Source organism: Propithecus coquereli, unplaced genomic scaffold (assembly GCF_000956105.1).
Source record: "Propithecus coquereli isolate 6110/MARCELLA unplaced genomic scaffold, Pcoq_1.0 Scaffold3, whole genome shotgun sequence".
NCBI lineage: Eukaryota > Metazoa > Chordata > Mammalia > Primates > Indriidae > Propithecus > Propithecus coquereli.
Genome location: NW_012148618.1, coordinates 20,945,651 through 20,961,930, shown reverse-complemented (window position 1 = coordinate 20,961,930; position 16,280 = coordinate 20,945,651). Strand labels below are relative to the sequence as shown.

At 40.3% G+C, this 16,280-nt stretch overlaps 1 protein-coding gene across 1 annotated transcript in view; it reads left to right on the top strand.

Moving 5' to 3' along the window:
* The first annotated feature begins 4,848 nt into the window (after positions 1-4,848).
* Positions 4,849-16,280, top strand: part of GABPB1 (GA binding protein transcription factor, beta subunit 1) — a 59,848-nt gene continuing 48,416 nt past the window's right edge. The window contains exon 1 of the mRNA XM_012649152.1: positions 4,849-4,921. Coding sequence (XP_012504606.1) covers positions 4,849-4,921 — 73 coding nt within the window. The remainder of the gene's footprint in view (positions 4,922-16,280) is intronic.

Sequence of the window (16,280 nt, the reverse complement as noted above, 5' to 3'; positions counted from 1 at the left end):
TGATGCAAGAAGAATGCTTGAGTCCAGGAATTTGAGGTTGCAGTGAGCTATGATGACGCCAGCCACTGCTCTCTAGTCCGACCACAGAGCAAGACGCCTGAAAAAAAAAAAAAAAAAAAAGCAATTGAAGGGTGGCTGTTGGCTCTAAGTCATCAGCTGGCCACCTAGTGGCCTCTTTCTAGCTGTGAGCATAATGTTGTGTCACTCCCTAGCTCAAAAACCATCCATTGTTCCCCTAGTGAGGGTCTGGGGCCGGTAAGCTCCCAGTACTTTTACCTGCCATCCAAGGCCTTCCAGAGCTGGTTTCAAACAACTTTTTAAGCCTGACTTTCTACTATTCTCTAGTCTCCTAGACTGCATTGCCCAACATGGTAGCAATTGCCTCACTTGAAACGTGGCAAGTAAAATGACGCTAATTTAGAAATTGAATTTTTAATCTTAACTTTAATGACTGTGTCCATGAATCTACTTTTTCAACTGGAAATTTTATGAAATCAAGTATTGAGATATGATTTAAGTATAAAATACAGACCAGATTTCAAACAGTAATAAGAAAAACACTTTTAAAATATTTAATAGTTTTTAAATATTGATCACATTTGAAATGATAATATTTGGACATGCTGGGTTAAATACAAGACATTATTGAAGTTAAAATTAATTTTACCTGCACAACCATAGCCAAAATCTAGGAATCCCTGTTGACTCTTCCCTTTCCCTAACTCTTCACATTTGATTCATAAGCAAGAGAGGGTAATTCTAATCATAAAATATATTTTGGATCCATCTGCTTTCTCCATCTTTACTGCTACTATCCTAGTCCATGTAACTCCATTCCTTAAAACCCTTCAATGGCTTCCAGTGCACTTAACCTTATCAAGGCTGCAGACTTCATCTACTATTCCTTCCTTTGCTCACTAGACTTCAGGCATGCTGGCCTCCTTGCTGTTTCCTAAACACAACAAACTCCTTACCTTAAGGTCTTGGCTCTGCTATTCCCTTAACTCCTTCCTCGTGAGGTCTTAGTTCAGAGACTCCCAGTACGATGGCCAGTAATGCCATCTCTGACCAACTATCACAACCCTCTCCCTCAGAGAAATACTTTATCCAATCACCCTTTAATTTTCTTCATGAACTTAACCATGGGATATTGTCCTTCGTTTCTGAAACTTGTTTATAGTCTGTTTCCTTCTAGAAACAGGAACGAGAACGCTGTTTGTTTTGCTGCTGCTTTATCTATTTCAGTGTATAGAGAAGTGCCAGGCATAGCATGGGTGCTCTTCCAGCAAGTGTTGAATGAATGAACATCTAATTGCTGACTAGACATATCTGCTTGGTTGGCTCACAGGCACTTCAAATTCTACATTATCAAAACAGAACCTTCTTCCTTCCCTAATATATATTCTCTTCCCTTGTTTCTAATCTCAGTGAAAACACTACCACCCTCCAAAATGCTCCACCAACACACTTGGGAATCATTTCCTTATCTAGTTAATAAAATCTCCAAGCTCTCAATAAGCACATTGGTCATTTTGTTCCCTATTTGCCACTACCTCAGTCCAAGTCATTAACCTCTCACAGATGACTGTTTTCCTTGCTTTGGATTTTTGTGTAAGTGATCTAAGATGCAAATTCAATCCTACGATGCTTCTACTTAAAATCTTTCAACAGTTTCCTCTTGGATCTCAGAAGCTAATTTCTGCACATGACATTCAAAAACTTCATAACTAGACCTCTAAAGGAACATCTCTAGGTATCCTAAAACAAGACTGTCTTCTTTTCACCCAACAATCTCTGTGGTGTTTGCCTCCTAACCTTGGTACTTATTGCTTCCTCTTTCCAGAAGGCCTTCCCTAATTCCCTTATTAAAGCTAATTTCTTCTCCAGTCCCATTCCATTCCTTCCTCTTAGGTTAGTAAGGGGTTCCTCCTTTATGAGATTCTGCAGTATTCGCTTGTTTACCCTCATCATTCTACCGATGATACCGATGATGACTATTTACTTCTACATTCTACAGCGTAAGACCAATGGGGGGGGGTAGGTAAGGATTCTGTAGCAATCCTCAGCTGAATGTTCAAGTAAATGATGTTATAAATAGACATGATATCAAAATTTCAACAAATTTTTATCAAGTGAAGCAATGGAAATATTAAATCAAAAGAAAACAAGACTATGGCTCCCATGCCACTTATTTTTGTATCTTAGGCACAACATTTTATTAAGTTACACAAAGACTACAAATCTTTACTACATCAATTATTACAAAAGGTAAGTGGAGAGAGAACGATTACTTATCTGAGGCCACACAAAATCAGTGGGCAATACGGATTTCATTTAAGCTTGTCAGCTCTCCTGGATCAAACTCTTGGCGCTGTCTCAGATATCCCCAACTCCTAGATATAGGAAGCCAAAGTTGCACGGTTAGTAGGTTGGGGAAAGCTGGATGGGAAAGCCATTCCCAGGGTCACCTGTTAAAAACAAATCAGTGTATTGACTTCCTTTTGCTACTTTCTTCATAAAGCACAACACCACAAAAATTTTGACACTCCAGTCAGTGAAAACTGATCTCTACCTGAGGTGACAGAAATCCAAGGGAATTCGGTGAGTAATTTATTAACGTCTATGAAATATGAGGCACCATTAGAATTTTTTTTTTTTTTAAAAAAGCTACAGAAATACGTGCATCTCCGTCATAAACCTACCTAGCTTATGCTAAATGGAGAAGGAACATCCTTCCGTTCCTCCGTTGGTACCTCAACAGCGTCTCCCGTCAAGTTTGCCTGGTTGAATCTAGGGCCCCTTGAAGGTAAATCCTAGCCTCCTGGCTGCCCTTCCGTCTCCCAGGATTCTGCTTAGGAGGCTCAGTGGGCAAGCTTCAGTTCCAAGGATTCCGCAGTCTCTGTCTTTTAAAGGTCAAGTCAGGGAGATACGAAGCTTAGCAAAGTAACATTACTTTCCGGACGCCTACCCACCACGGAAAGAGGCGGGAAGGTTCTGCCGCCGCCCGGCAGCTCCGCCGCGCACATGGCGGGCCGCAGCTCCCACCCCCGCTACCGCGCAGGCGCCGGGCGAGCCGGGACTTGCGGTCGCCGAGAGAGGATCATTCCGCCGTTTTCTTTGTGTGACTGAAGCACTACAAATGGCATATTTTCCATTCCTCTGTTAAAAAGAAAAATCAGACCCTCTCGCCCCTTTCTCCCGCCGGAATGGGGTCGGGAAGTGGGGGGAAGTGGGCTCCGCCGACGAGTGCAGAGGCGGAAAATCCTGGGGCAAGAGGCTGACGAGGGCCGGATCGAGGAGGGATGCTGGGAGCTTTGACTCACTCGCACACCATGTGTCCTTCCGCGCGCAGCACGGGGGACTTTTCGGTGGGGATTTTGGGCGCCGACCAGACGCGGCATTTTCGGAAAATAGCGCCCTGTGCAGCTGAAGCGCTTTGTGTGTAGCGGGGCCGCGTCAGCCCGGCCGGGTACGAGGCGCCTCGGGTCCCCGAACCACCTCCTGCTGCCTCCCCGTTGCCGCTCCCGAAGCTTTTCCAGGTCAGTGCGGGTCTGTGTAGGGCCCTGTTACCACCGGATGTGGAAGTTGATCTCTTCGCTGGTAAAAAATAATTCCACTTCCCCCGGAACCCAGATCATCCCCGCGATTTCCTGTTTATTGCATTAAGGCGCCGGGTTTCCGGGGCTCCTGGCCCCGCTTATTCCGCGGGGGTCGGCGGGGTCGGCCTGGGCGTCCGCTCCGCGCCGCCGCCGTGCTTTGTCCGCTGGGCACCCCGCTTCTGGGAGGAGCGGGCAGACATGGTGGCGGCCGCCGCCCCCTCCTCGGCCCCGGCATGCGGCGGCCTCCCGGCTGCTCCCGGCCAGGCCAGGCCTGAGCCACGGCTCTGGGTGGCGATGGGGTCGCACCGGGGCGGCGGGGCCTCTGTGATCGCCGGGAGGCGGGCGATGGGCGGGAGGAGGAGAGAGGCAGGCGCGGCCCGGCCTCGGCCTCGGGCGCAGCTGGCTCCTTTGTCTGGGCGGCCTGACGGCCTCGCCGGGCTCTCCAGAGCAGGGAAGGGGCGGCAGGCCCTGGGCGCACTGTGCTGCAGGGTCCGCGGGCCCGGGAGGCGCTCGGGCCGCGGCTGGAGCGGCTGGCCCGGATAGGGTTAACCGGAGAGCCCAGCCCGTCCCGCGCGGGGCCGCCAGCGCGACAGCTTCAGCCGCGGGGACTAGAGTCCTGAGGGGGAGCAGCCTGCCTTTCTGAATGCTCGGGACTTCTGCCCCAGAGACTTCGCCGCCGAGATCCGCGGGTGCACGGCTTCGGAAAAGAAGTTGAGAATTTTGCCAGGTCATGTCTGCCTGGGCACAGTCAATCAGTGTGTATTTAGTGCGTGTCGTTGAAGCTCTCCAACTGCGTTGAATCAGCGTGCCTATCCTCAAGGGTGCATCGTGAAAACTGAAACCAGAGGAATGATATAGGCCTGCTTTGTGTGTTTTCCCACTTTAAGCTTGTTTTCAGTACATATACTCTTGCTTTAAACCTGATTGGACTGTGGCGAGCAGACATCTGTTCAAAGGAGGGGCAGAGACTACAGTACTTCTGAAGGGGGCTTGGTAATGTGGAAATCTTTTAAGTTCTCTGTCCAGACTGGTTTGCTGTCTCCATTCAGGCAAGTTACTTTCTGAAGTACAGTTTATATCTGGAAAAAAGTTTCATGTAGTCCATAAATGATCCTTGTAAAGTATTTTGGCATCTCAAAGATGCACTCTTAATTTGTTATGCAGAAGTTAGTGGTCAGAAATTCTTTTTTGCGGATAGTTTATCTCACGTAAAGACCTACCGGCTTGGTTTAAATTTTTTCTCATTGACATGCAACTGTCATCAGCTTTGGCGCTTCCATTTTCAGGCTCAGATTTTGAGTTTAAGGAAACTAAAGACGACGGTATCTCATTTTCTTAATTTTTCTCTCTTTTTAAGTATTTTTCCAAAACAAAAGCCTATGTTAACACAAACGACATGTTAGGAGTGACATTGTCTTGCATTTTTGCAAATCTTTTTAATGTCTGGTGTAATAGAAGACAGCTAGATTCTTAAGTCTACTTCTGCATTCAGTCTGTTGTGGTTATCACACCTTGTGACCTCTGGAAAACTCCGCAGTAGACTCACAGTTTTGTTTTAAACAGAAACGTGTTATTCTTTTCCTGCTTTCACCATACAAGTCAAATCAGGATATTATGCAAGACACATTTTAAGAATATGGATAAGATTGATTCCTGTTCTTTTTTTCGTGGGCTTACTTTTTTAAAAATTGAGATTTAAGTGTGTAAACAATATCACAGATAAGGATTGCATAATCTGCATATGATCCTGGAGACTCAGGAACATTTGGAAATATTCTAAGTGAGTAAACTCAATTTTTAATTTCAGTACATATTTTTATTTATTTAATTGTTTTCCCCTAGGAATCCAGAGTGTTGTGAAGGTACATATTTTTAATGGTGTACACAAGTAAAATGTAAATTCCACATGCTTGTGAAAATTTATGTGTAAATGTTATTTTTGAAGCTAGAACACTTTGAGAACACTATAGGAGCTCCAGATTTAAAAGGAATCCTACAGTGAAACTTTTGGTGAAACAAAGAATAGTTTGCATATATATATCCTTAGAGTCCTCTGTCTCTTTGAATCAATCTGGGTTTACTAGGTTGGGGGACAATTATACTGTAATGTGTAAAAATTTAATGCCATACTCGCTTTAGTTTAATGGTTTGGAAAGGAAGCTAAATTTGTTTCCAGTTGTTTCTGTGAACTCTAGTCTGTATCTGTCAGTCTGTAGTTCTCTACTGTTCCATCAACAGGAAGCATCTGGTCGTTGTTCATGCAATTGTTAGAAAAAGCCAGGTGTATTTTTAATGTTTGCTATTCAAATGAAAATAGACTGGATCTTGGTTAATTTTAGTTTGTTTTGCCCCCCTAGCATTTTTAAAGTTCTTTATAATGGGCCACAACTCTTGTAGAATGGATTTTTTTTCCGCTTAAGTACTTTGTAAGTTAGAAATAGTAATAGGTAAAGCACACGTCATGAGGAATTCAGAATCGTTACATGAAATTTTGAATCATGCGTTTATTTTTGAGAAAGCATGAGGCCTTTATCCAGTTTCCCTTTGAAAGTAACCTGAGTTTGAATGAACTCACCAATGGCCTCCACTTTGCAAACATTAAAAAAGAATCCCAAAGTGTTGATGTTCAGGGCAACTTAGTTTTCTAATGAATATCATTTCTTTGGCCCCAAGTCTTTCCAAGTAGTAATCATAACGTTTCTAAAGCACTAATGTGTCTACTTTGGGACAGCTATAATTTGGTATTATATTTAGGTTTTCTGAAGATATTTGCTCCATCATGCTCTCTAGAAGGTATATCTAGTACTAGGTGAGATTAGTATTAGGAACTGTGTGTTTCTTCATAGTGTTGACAGCACTGCTCTGCACAGAGAAGATGCTTTGGTGTGATCAGCTGTCAGTTCAGTTGTCTAATGTACCTTTATTTGGATTGAGTATGTCCATGTATTAAGTGTAAAGGCTTAACCTTGAAGTGATTTCTCCACTAAAGATAAATCCATATGCAGGGCCATTGACATATTTGGAAGTAGAAATCTTAAAGCTCTTAGCCCTAGTTCTCTTACCTTTTAATGAGAATACTTGTAAAGACTGGCAGTTAGGGCCTCAAATCCTAATGCACAATTAGAGAATGTGGAAAAGACGTAATAACTGTACATTTAATATGAATCAATACTATTGTGTAATTTTTTTAAAACAGTAAATTTAAGTTGGTAGAACAGTGTATAGAAAGAGCAAGTGTTGTTAGCACCACTTTGTACTGGTTGTAATATACTTGGGATATCATGTCAGCTTTTTAGGTAGCAGGAGACCTTGTATCCATTCTCAGACTTTGTATGAAAACCACCTGGAGATCAAATTAAACACACATACGCATGCACGCACGCCAAAGCTTAAGTAGGACCTGAGCCTCTATTTTTCTCAAGTTCCCAAGGTGATAGACACCCAAATTTTCAAAGTCACTATACTGTAGAGCATATATGGAGGACCATGATCATGAGGGAAATGGAAATGAGGGGATGTTGAAAAAATGGGATGTCTGACCTAAAGAAGAGAAACCTCTCTAAGAAATTGTGTCCACCTTTAAATATTTGGACATCTGTCACACAGACGGATCAGGTTTGATTTGACCAGAAAGAATTAGGCTCTGTGGGCAGAAGTTAGATGCAGCTTTCAACTATCTTTCAAGAGAAATTTCCTCAAAACTGTAAAAATGGAATGGGTTGTACTGGGTGGTAGTCTGTCTCTGTTCACTGATGGTGTCCACATTGGGGATTCTAGAGTAGAGCAATTTATGTGCTCAAGGAAGGATTTGGGCTAGGTGTCTTCAAGTTCCCAGTAAACTGAGATTTTATGAAATATGTTTAGGTTTGTAGGCACATGGTGGAAGAGCAAAGCTAATTGAGTGAAACAAGCTGTTTTAGCTTATGTGGATCATAGTTTTCACATTCTTGGATAAAGAGAAATAAATATTAAGGGAGGCTGTTTGATGAAGGGCTTTGAACCAAGCTGTACTTCTGCAGACTCAGAAGCATTAAAAATAGGTATACCTTCTGATACGGAAATTCTCGTTTAAAGGAAATTATCTAGATGTAATAAAGATGTGTGTGAAGATTTAGCTGTGAGCATACTAATTACAGCATTGTCGATAATAAAAGGTGTGTATTTAACCTCTACAGTAATCATATGAAGTGGGTAGTATTAATTTCCATTTTTTGGAAGAGAAAACAGGCATAGAGAAAAGAGGTTGCTTCCCCAAGGTAGCTGAGTTAGTGGTAAAGCTAGGACTTGAATCCAACCAGTGTGGCTCCAAAGCCAGTAGTACCCTTGATCACTATGCTGGAAAATTGTAAATAACCTAAATGTTTCACAGTGATTGCTATAGCACATCCCTACACTGTGTTACTACCAAGCCATTGGAATAATGTCATCAGAAGAATGTAAAGACATGAAGAGATTTCTTGGTGTGTGTAAGTGAAAAGAGTAGATTTAAAAACATGATTCTTCAGGGAGGAAAGGAGGGATAGGAAGGAAAATAAATTAAAAAGCAAACAAAAAACCCATGATTCCATTCCAGTAAAAAAACAAAAAAATGTATTCATATCTGGAAAGGTATGTGGCAAATTGTTAAGTGGTTATTCTGAGTGGAGTTTTATAGGTGATTATTTTCTTTTTGCTTATCCAGATTTTCTAATTTCTACACTGACTATGAATTGTGTATTGTAATTAAAAAGATTAAGATGTTATTTTTTAATAAAAATTGTAGATATTAGCATAAGCTGAGAAATTTGGATTTTATACTATGCATTTTACGCAAGTTGATTTGGGAATTGCGCATAAAGGAAAATTTGTAAATGCATCAAGTGTGTTGTATTTTTTTTTAAGTTTGATTCCTTGCCATTTTAGACGTAATGTGTTAATTTAGAGGAAAATATCAGTGGCTCCTACCATAATCATAATCAGCTCTCTGTTGTGTTTTATTCATCTTACGTGAGTCTAGCTCTGTTGCCCGCCATAGTGCAGTGGTGTCATCATATCTCACTCTACCCCCAAATGCCTGGGCTCAAGCAGTTCTCCTGCCTCAGCCTTCTGAGTAGCTGGGATTACAGGCATGCGCGCTACCACGCCCAGCTAATTTTTCTATTTTTTTATAGAGATCGGGTCTTGCTCTGGTTTAGCTCTTATGCTGGTCTCAAACTCCTGGTCTCAGGCGATCCTCCTGCGTTGGCCTCCCAGAGTGCTAGGATTACAGGCATGAGCCACCATGCCTGGCCTTATGTGTAATATTTTAAAATATTGTGTTCATTCAAGTTAGTCACTATCTAGCTATGTGACTTTAGGCAATTTACTTAATCCCTCTGTGCCTCAGTTTCCTCCTTTATAAAATGGGGATTATTGTAATGCCTACCTTATGGTGGTTGGGAGGATTGAATGAATTAGTACATGTAAATTAATTAGAACAGTGCTCAATACATGTTAGCAATTATTATAGGATCACAGTCCACTATTCAAAATCCTTGGGGTAATAGGCTTTGAAATTAAGAATATTTAGGATATAGGCAAAGTAATAATGTTATATAACCTTCTAACAGAATCCCATGCCATACCCCTCTTCAAACATTACTGTTTCTGCAGCAAAATGTGTGAACATTTACATTGAACAGAATAAAGAGTATAAACAGCTTCATATCAGTTCAGGTAAGGTTTTAATACCAACAATGAGTTATTTTGGGTTTCAGAACTTCTGGGTTTTGGAATTGTAGATAGGAACCTGTAGAACATTCACTCAGTTTTAAGTCCGATTTTAATACTAAAACATACATCTTCTCATGGTACTCTATAGCTTTAAAGTGCATGGTAAATTAAAATATAAAAATAATGAAAAATATCCAACTCCACTGTTTCAGTTAAAAATATACTAAACCCACTGATACTGTAATTATATTTTCAAAATATGCTAAATCCACTGATACTGTGATTCTCTTACATAATGTAGAATCTTCTAGAAGAGGCTTGAGAGTTTCTCTACCTCAAGTAGCTTGTTTATATCTCATTACCTTTAAGAGATAAGATACTTCTACTATGGTAGTTTACTACAGTAAAGATTCTAAAAAGGAGGTAGGTAGAGGCCACCATGATACTTCTCTTTAGCACACCCTTCTCATTCTGTATGTGTGGAGACTGAGGTGGACATAAAATTAATTATAATACTGGACTTTGGGATTAAGTTGATTTTGCTCATGATAAAAGCTGTTGGATATGTAGCCCCCTCTGTCTCCAGTAATCTTTTTTTTTGGAGACAGTCTCACTCTCACCTTGGGTAGAGAGCAGTGGCGTCATTATAGTTCACTGCAACCTCAAACTCCTGGGCTCAAGCAATCCTCCTGCCACAGCCTCTCAAAGTAGCTGGGACTACAGGTGTGAGCCACCACGCCCAGCTTATTTTGTCTATTTTTAGTAGAGACGGGGTCTCGCTCTTCCTTAGGCTGGTCTCCAACTCCTGAGTTTGAGCAATCCTCCTGCTTCAGCCTCCCAGAGTGCTAGGATTACAGGCATGAGCCACCACGCCTGGCCCCATATGTTGAAATCTTAACTTCTAGGATGATAGTAGGAGGCAGGGGACTTTGGGAGGTGATTAGGTTATGTGGGTGGAGCCCTTATGAATGGGATTAGTGCTCTTGATAAAGATACCAGAGAGCTTGTTAGCCCCTTCCACCATGTGAAGTTACAGTGAAAAGAGTGCTGTGTAGAAGCTGGCCCTTACCAGACATCTAAACTGCTAATGCCTTGATCTTGGACTTTCCAGCCTCCAGGACTGTAAGAAATAATTTTCTGTTGTTTGTAAGCCACCCAGGTTATGGTATTTTGTTATACCAGCCCAAATGGACAAAAACACTTAGCTTATTCCTGTGTGTATTAGGTATAGCCTGCACTTTGACAACAGTCACTTTCATATTTTACCAAGCTCTTACTGCCAAATTTTTCTACCATCGATTTCTTCTGTTTTTCCTCACAGGTCACAGCATATTTATGGAGGAAGGTGAGTAATTATGAAGATTTCTTGGACACTGTAAATTTATGCTTAACAATTTAAAATGGGCCCTTGCTACTTTTTGGCAATCATTTTATTCACACTTTTCTATTGTTCCATATTCTTCTTCCTCTTTAACTTTTAGTAGATGCCATTGACTTCTACCAAAATGGAAAAAAAAAAAAATAGGGTATGAGCTTGTACATTTTTTTTCATTGTCACTTGACCAGTCTCTGTAATTTCATCTTTTTTTGTAAATTGAGTGCAATCTTCTTTTGCTTGGGAATCTTGCTGCCACAGTTAACTTTTCATCTCTGGTCACATTGATCATTATCTGTAATGGTTTTTCCTCCCTACTTTCAAATATGTACAGATTCTTATGTTTTGAAAGGAAAAGAATCAGGTTTGATGAACTGCTGCTACTGTTCTTTCCAGTTGTCTACCTCATTTCTCTTCCTTATTTCAAAATTTTTAAGAATTGAGTTACTGAGCAATTTCCTGCCCTCAGCTCTTTTAGTACTACTTTACTAACTTACTGCAATTTTGGAATATCATATTCAGACTGTTACTTCAAAGGACATACTTCTTGTCAATAATATTGGCATTATTCTGATTTTATTCGGCCAGTATATGTGTTACAGCCGATTTCCACTGAGGCTTCTTAACATTCTTTCTTTCCTTGCCCTTCATCTTAGCATGCCATCCTGGTTTTCCTTTCTGACTACTGCTTTTCTGTTTTCTTTCTTGTTTGTGATCCTCTTACCACTGTCATTATTCCCATCAGTACTTGGCCCTCTGCTCCCCTCTCTTGGTCTTCTCTCAGAATGATGTTTTATATTCTGATGACTCCCAAATGTGTACTCTCCAGGTTTGTAGCTCTAGCAGTTTACTGGATGTTTCCATTGGAAGGCTCAAGGAATTTCTATCACTTTTAGATTCATTACCCAGCCTCCTGCCTGCTCCTAGTTTTTGTTAGTTTCATCATCATCATACTTACATGAAGTTGTCTGATACATGCTTGCTTGCTTGCTTTCTTCCTTTCTTCTCTCTCTCTCTTCTTTCTTTCAGATGAGGTCTTGCTTTGTCACTGAGGCTGGAATGCAGTGGTATAATCATTGTTCACTGTAGCCTTGAATTCCCAGGCTTAAGTGATTTCCCTGCCTCAGCCTCCTGAGTAGCTAGGCCTACAGGCGTGCACCACCGTGGCTGGTTAATTTTTTTTTTTTTAGGAGACAGGGTCTTGCTATGTTGTCCAGGCTGGTCTTGAACTCATGGGCTCAAGCAGTTCTCCCACCTTAGCCTCCTGAGCCTTTATTTCTTATATCCATCAATAAGTACAGTTCCTTGTTCTTTACTGGATCTTCGTTTGTCCTGGGATTCTGCATTGTTTATTATTTCCTATTATTTGCCCTTTTTTTTTTTTTTTTTTTGAGACAGAGTCTGGCTCTGTTGCCCTGGCTAGAGTGCCGTGGCGTCAGCCTAGCTCACAGCAACCTCAAACTCCTGGGCTCAAGCGATCCTCCTGCCTCAGCCTCCCGAGCAGCTGGGACTACAGGCATGCGCCACCATGCCTGGCTAATCTTTTCTATATATATATTTTTAGTTGTCCAGATAATTTCTTTCTATTTTTAGTAGAACAGGATCTCTCTCTTGCTCAGGCTGGTCTCGAACTCCTGACCTTGAGCGATCCACCCGCCTCGGCCTCCCAGAGTGCTAGGATTACAGGCGTGAGCCACCGCGCCCGGCCTGTTTGCCCTTTTTAACTTTAGATTCTTCCCTGAATCCATTTTGCACATGGCTGCCAGAATAAAAACTTTTTTTGAACCCATTGCTACTAAACTATAAGCTTGGGGAGAGAACCTGTACTATTGATCTTTGCCCTCTCCATTGTGCCATGCCAAGTGAATTGAACCTGTGCTGAATAAATGTTTGAATGGATAACTGTTTGTTCAAAACTTTGAATGACTCCCAATTGTCTGCAGGATAAAGTCCAAATTCTACTGAATTTCAAACCTTTTCATATTATCCTCTCCTTCAGCCTTATTTCTTACTACTTAACATGATTAAGCTGGTGTTTTCTCTGTAATATGCCATGCTCAGGCACATTCTCCTTGTATTCTTCCTTTCCCTTGGCCTGTCAAGGTCTGTTAAGGAATGTTTGCCCTGTGCCAGGCACTGTTCTAATCTCTGGCATTGTAGTAATGAACAACACAGAAGACGAAGTCCCTGTTTTCTTGGAGCTGACATTTGTGGGGAGGGACATAGTAAAACATGATGCTAAGTGGTAATGAGTACAATGAAAAGGAATAAAACTAGATAAAGGAATAGAGTGATGGGATGTGGCTACTGTTTTAGATGGTCTGTTCTCTTAGGGCATCCTGGAGTGTGGAGTAAGCCATGTAGTTATCTAAGCGAAGAGCTTTCTAGGTAGAGGAGACAACATATGCAAGACCCCAAGGTGGGAATATGTTTGGGTTGTTCGAAGAATTGCCAAGTGACTAAGGGGGAATGATAGATGATCTGATGGAGATAGTGGGGGGCCAGGTTATGCTTCAAATGTTAAGTCCTTCATTGAAGAACCTTCCTTGACTACTTCATCTTGTTTGTTAATTTAAACCTCTGAACCCATATAGCAACTATGGAAGTACCTTTCAAGTTATTTTTTATTGTGATTCACAATAAGAAATGTACTTTACTTGGTGATCATGTATATATGTTGCTGTGTATATGTGTGTACACATGCATGCATTTGTATATATGATGGCTACATTTGATATATTCAGATATTTTAAAAAACATTGGCCTTAACCCACTGAAATGATTTCACAGTCTGTTAATGGGTTGTGCCCCCATTAACAGATAATGCTGAATAGAGTGAAATTGTTTAATTTAGCAAAAATCTATTGAGTGGTATGCTAGAAACTGCTAGATACTAAAATACAGATAAGAATATGATAAGCCCTCTTTGGCTTCCTGAGGCTTATGAGAGAGGAGAGCTTGTAAACAGATCATTTGTAATATACTGTTGGAAGTATGTTCAAGGCACAGTGAGAAAATAGAGAAATGATTAATTCTTTTTTGCTCAGAAGGTCAAGGGAAACTTGTTTAAGGAAGTATTGTCTGAACTGGGTTTTAGAGGGAGAATAAGAATACTTGGTCAGGTAAATTAAGAGGAAGAGGAAGACTTCTTAGGCAGGGTGACTTATAAAGGAGTGGTATCTTGAGACACAATAGCACATAAAGGTAATTGTAGATAACTTTGTTGTTAGAGTATAAATCCAAGTGGAATGATGAGTTGATGAGGCTGCATTGAGGTACAGGTCACATCCTTAAAGGTCTGAAATGCACTGGAATTGCCACTTCTTTAATGATTATGCATATTACGTGACAATGATGTATAGTTAGAATTACTTATAAGAAGTTGCCACATGGAAAATAGAGATACGATCTTTTAATAAGTCCAGTACAGCCAGGTTTTTCCTCTAGTGATGAAATATATCATTGTTTCCTCATTTGTGCCCTAGAGGAAGGTGACCTATGTTTATGAATTATGTTGTACCAAAAAAACCTTTTAAAACATTCAACTCTTACTGCATTGAGAAGTTCATTCCGTAAGAAGCGTGTGAGAACTGAGACCTACTGAGGAAATGGGAAATTCACATTTCAGGCTAATGCTGGGACTTATGTTTATGAAGTAGAATGGCCGGTGGCTAAACATATAAATCATTTTTCACTTCAGGTTAAATATTCATGTGGCCAGCCTGGGCAACGTGGCGAGACCCTGTCTCTACAAAAAATAAAAAAATTAAGCATGGTGGCGTACTTCCGTAGTCCCAGCTCCTCGAGAGGTTGAGGCAGGGGGATCACTTGAGGCCAGCAGTTTGAGGTTGCAGTGAGCACTCTAGCCCAGGCAACAGAGCAAGACCCTGTCTCAAAGTAAGTAAAAATAAATAAATAAATAAGGTTAAATTCTACTGTATTGTATAGGTGATTGGAATACATGATTATATATATGTTTTAGATATTTGATAAATTTGGCCAGACCGTAATTTAAGACTTTTACTTTATGACAGTGTTTAGCATATACAAATTTAAAACAGAATAGGGGGATATTTGCAACATACATAACAAACCAGAAATATACCTAATGTACTCCTACAAAGAGCCAATGAAATGGAAAAATAGGTAAAGAATACCAACAGTCAATTTCAGAAGAGGTAACTTCTGTAAGTGGCCAACAAACATTTGATGAAGATACGCAATCTCAGTAATTTGAGAGAAGCATTTCTTCTTTTTTAGATATAGGGTCTCACTCTGTCACCCAGGCTGGAGTGCAGCGACTTGATCATAGGCCACTGTAACCTTGAATTTCTGGGCTCAAGGGATCTTCCTGCCTTGGCCTTCCAAGGTGCTGGGATTACAGTTGCCAGCCACTGCACCCAGCCAAGAGAAGCATATTAAAACAGAATAGTGATATTTTCTACCCATGATACAGGCAAAAAATTTAAAACCTTGGTAATATTAAGACTGGTTATGTTGTGAGGTAATAATATTATACACTACTGTTGGGAGTATAAGTTGGTATAGCCAATTAGGGGGATGTAGTTGGTGTGAGCAATTTGGTAGTATCTATTAATTTAAAATGTTAATTTAAAATGTTATTTTCTGCACTACAAGAGGACTTGCATATGTGCATAAGGAGGCATGTACAAATATGTTTATTGTAGCATTGTTTATAATAGTAAAAAACTGAAAAAATAAAAAATGGTCATAAATAGAGAAACAGCTAAATAAATTGGTATATTGATACTGTGGAATATCATATAGCAATTAAAAAAATAAGTTACGTATACTATTCAGTGATAAATTATAGAGCAGTATATACAGTATGATAGCATTTATGTAAATAAGGAAAAACACCCTGAACAATACTGTATTTTGGAGGAGGGGTTATGTATATATGCACGCAAATGCAAAGAATGTGGTTTGGCAGGATAAATACTAAACTAATAGTAGTACTTAACTCTCAAGGGATGGGTAAGGATTGAGTTTTAGAAGTAGAGATAGGGAGAGATGATCAGAAGGAACTTTAGCCTTTTCAGTAATTTTAAAAAATTTTAAATTGTTTTAAAATTTTATTAAAAATAATGATCAATTTGACAACAGGATGGACAATGCTTGGGGAAGGGAAGACCAGTCCTACTTTACAGTGGCAAAGAGAATGGTGAGAAAAAGACTAATTTAAAAATGATGTGAGGGCAATTTGGCAATATCTATCAAAATTACAATTATATTTACTTTTATCCCAGCAGTTCTATTTAAGGGGATTTATCCTAGAGATGTATGAAATGAAATGATACATCTACAAAGTTATTAACTGCAGTATTGTTAATATTATAATAGCACTACTGTCCAGCTAGAGGAGACAATAATAAACTAAGGCATATTTACACAATAGTATTTTTATGCAGTTGTATAAAAAAATGAGGAAGCTCTTTATGAACTAATAGGAAAAGATTTCCAGGGTGTATTGAGTAAGAAAAGCAACTGAAGAACAGTGTTTATGTAGTAATGCTATCTTTTGGTAATTATAGATTTACTGGAAGGACACCCATGAAACTAGTAAAGGTGATTACTTGTGGTTGGGGTGTTTG